This window comes from Schistocerca cancellata, chromosome 3 (genome assembly GCF_023864275.1).
Source record: "Schistocerca cancellata isolate TAMUIC-IGC-003103 chromosome 3, iqSchCanc2.1, whole genome shotgun sequence".
In the NCBI taxonomy this organism is placed as follows: domain Eukaryota; kingdom Metazoa; phylum Arthropoda; class Insecta; order Orthoptera; family Acrididae; genus Schistocerca; species Schistocerca cancellata.
The window spans coordinates 404,413,079-404,414,514 of record NC_064628.1 but is presented as its reverse complement, the minus strand read 5'-3'; the positions used below and the strand labels follow the sequence as shown (position 1 = coordinate 404,414,514).

The window sequence follows — 1,436 nt, the reverse complement described above, 5'->3', positions numbered from 1 at the left end:
ATTGTATGTGTGGAAGAGACCTGGAGGCACTGTACGGTTTTTGATTGATTGTATAATGGTAAGACGTAGATTTTTGGAACCAGATTTTTAAATTGTAAGACATTTCCAGGGGCAGATATGGACTCTGACCACAATTGCTTGGTCATGAAATGTAGATTAAAACTAAAGGAATTGCAAAAGGTAGGAATTTAAGATGGGATCTGGATAAACTGAAAGAACGAGATGTTGTAGAGAGTTTCAGAGAGAGCATTAGGGAACGATTGACAAGAACGGGGGAAAGAAATACAGTAGAAAAAGAATGGGTAGCTTTTAGAGATGAAATAGTGAAGGCAGCAGAGGATCAAGAAGTTAAAAAGATGAGGACTAGTAGAAATCCTTGGGTAACAGAAGGGATACTGAATTTAATTGATGAAAGAAGAAAATATAAAAATGCAGTAAATGAATCAGGTGCAAAAGAGCATAAACATCTCAAAAATGAGATTAATAGGAAGTGCAATATGGCTAAGCGGGGATAACTAGAGGGCAAATGTAAGGATGTAGAGGCATGTATCACTATGTGTAAGATAGATACTGCCTACAGGAAAATTAACGAGACCTTTGCAGAAAAGAGGACCACCTGTATGAATATCAAGAGCTCTGATGGAAAACCAGTCCTAAGCAAAGAAGGGAAAGCAGAAAGGAGGAAAGGGTATATAGAGATTCTATACAAGAGCAATGTAATTCACAGCAATGTTATGGAAATGGAAGTGGACATACATGAAGATGACATGGGAGATGTGATACTACGAGAAGAATTTGCCAGAGCACTGAATGACTTAAATCAAAACAAGGCCCCAGGAGTAGACAAAATTCCATTAGTACTATTGGGAGAGCCAGCCATGACAAAACTCTACCATCTGGCGAGGAAGATGTATGAGACAGGCAAAACACCCTCAGACGTCAAGAAGAATATACTAACTCCAATCCCAAAAAAAGCAGGTGTTGACAGGTGTGAAAATTACTGAATTATCAATTTAATAAGTCACGGCTGCAAAATACTAACACAAATCCTTTACAGACAAATGGAAAAACTGGTAAAAGCTGACCTTGGGGAAGATCAGTTTGGATTCTGTAGAAATGTTGGAATGCTGACCCTATGACTTATGTTAGAAGATAGATTAAGGAAAGGCAATCTTCTCTTTCTACCATTTGTGGACTTAGAGAAAGCTTTTGACAATGTTGACTGGAATACTCTCTTTCAAATTCTAAAGAGGGCAGAGGTAAAATACAGGCAGCGAAGGGCTATTTACAATTTGTACAGAAACCAGATGGCAGTTATAAGAGTCGAGGGGCATGAAAGGGAAGCAGTGGTTGAGAAGGGAGTGAGACAGGGTTATAGCCTACTCTCGATGTTATTCAATTGGTATATTGAGCAAGAAATAAAGGAAACAAAAGAA

The 1,436-nt window shown here is 38.4% G+C and overlaps 1 protein-coding gene across 1 annotated transcript; it reads left to right on the top strand.

The window, feature by feature from the left end:
* The first annotated feature begins 554 nt into the window (after positions 1 to 554).
* On the top strand, positions 555 to 1,004 carry LOC126176338 (uncharacterized). The gene has a single exon (XM_049923490.1). The coding sequence runs from the start codon at positions 555 to 557 to the stop codon at positions 1,002 to 1,004; it is 450 nt and encodes a 149-aa protein (XP_049779447.1).
* The last annotated feature ends 432 nt before the right edge of the window (positions 1,005 to 1,436 follow it).

Bases quoted from the DNA above. Each gene is read 5' to 3' on its own strand.
- LOC126176338 (XM_049923490.1), top strand. From the start codon at position 555: ATGTGTAAGATAGATACTGCCTACAGGAAAATTAACGAGACCTTTGCA.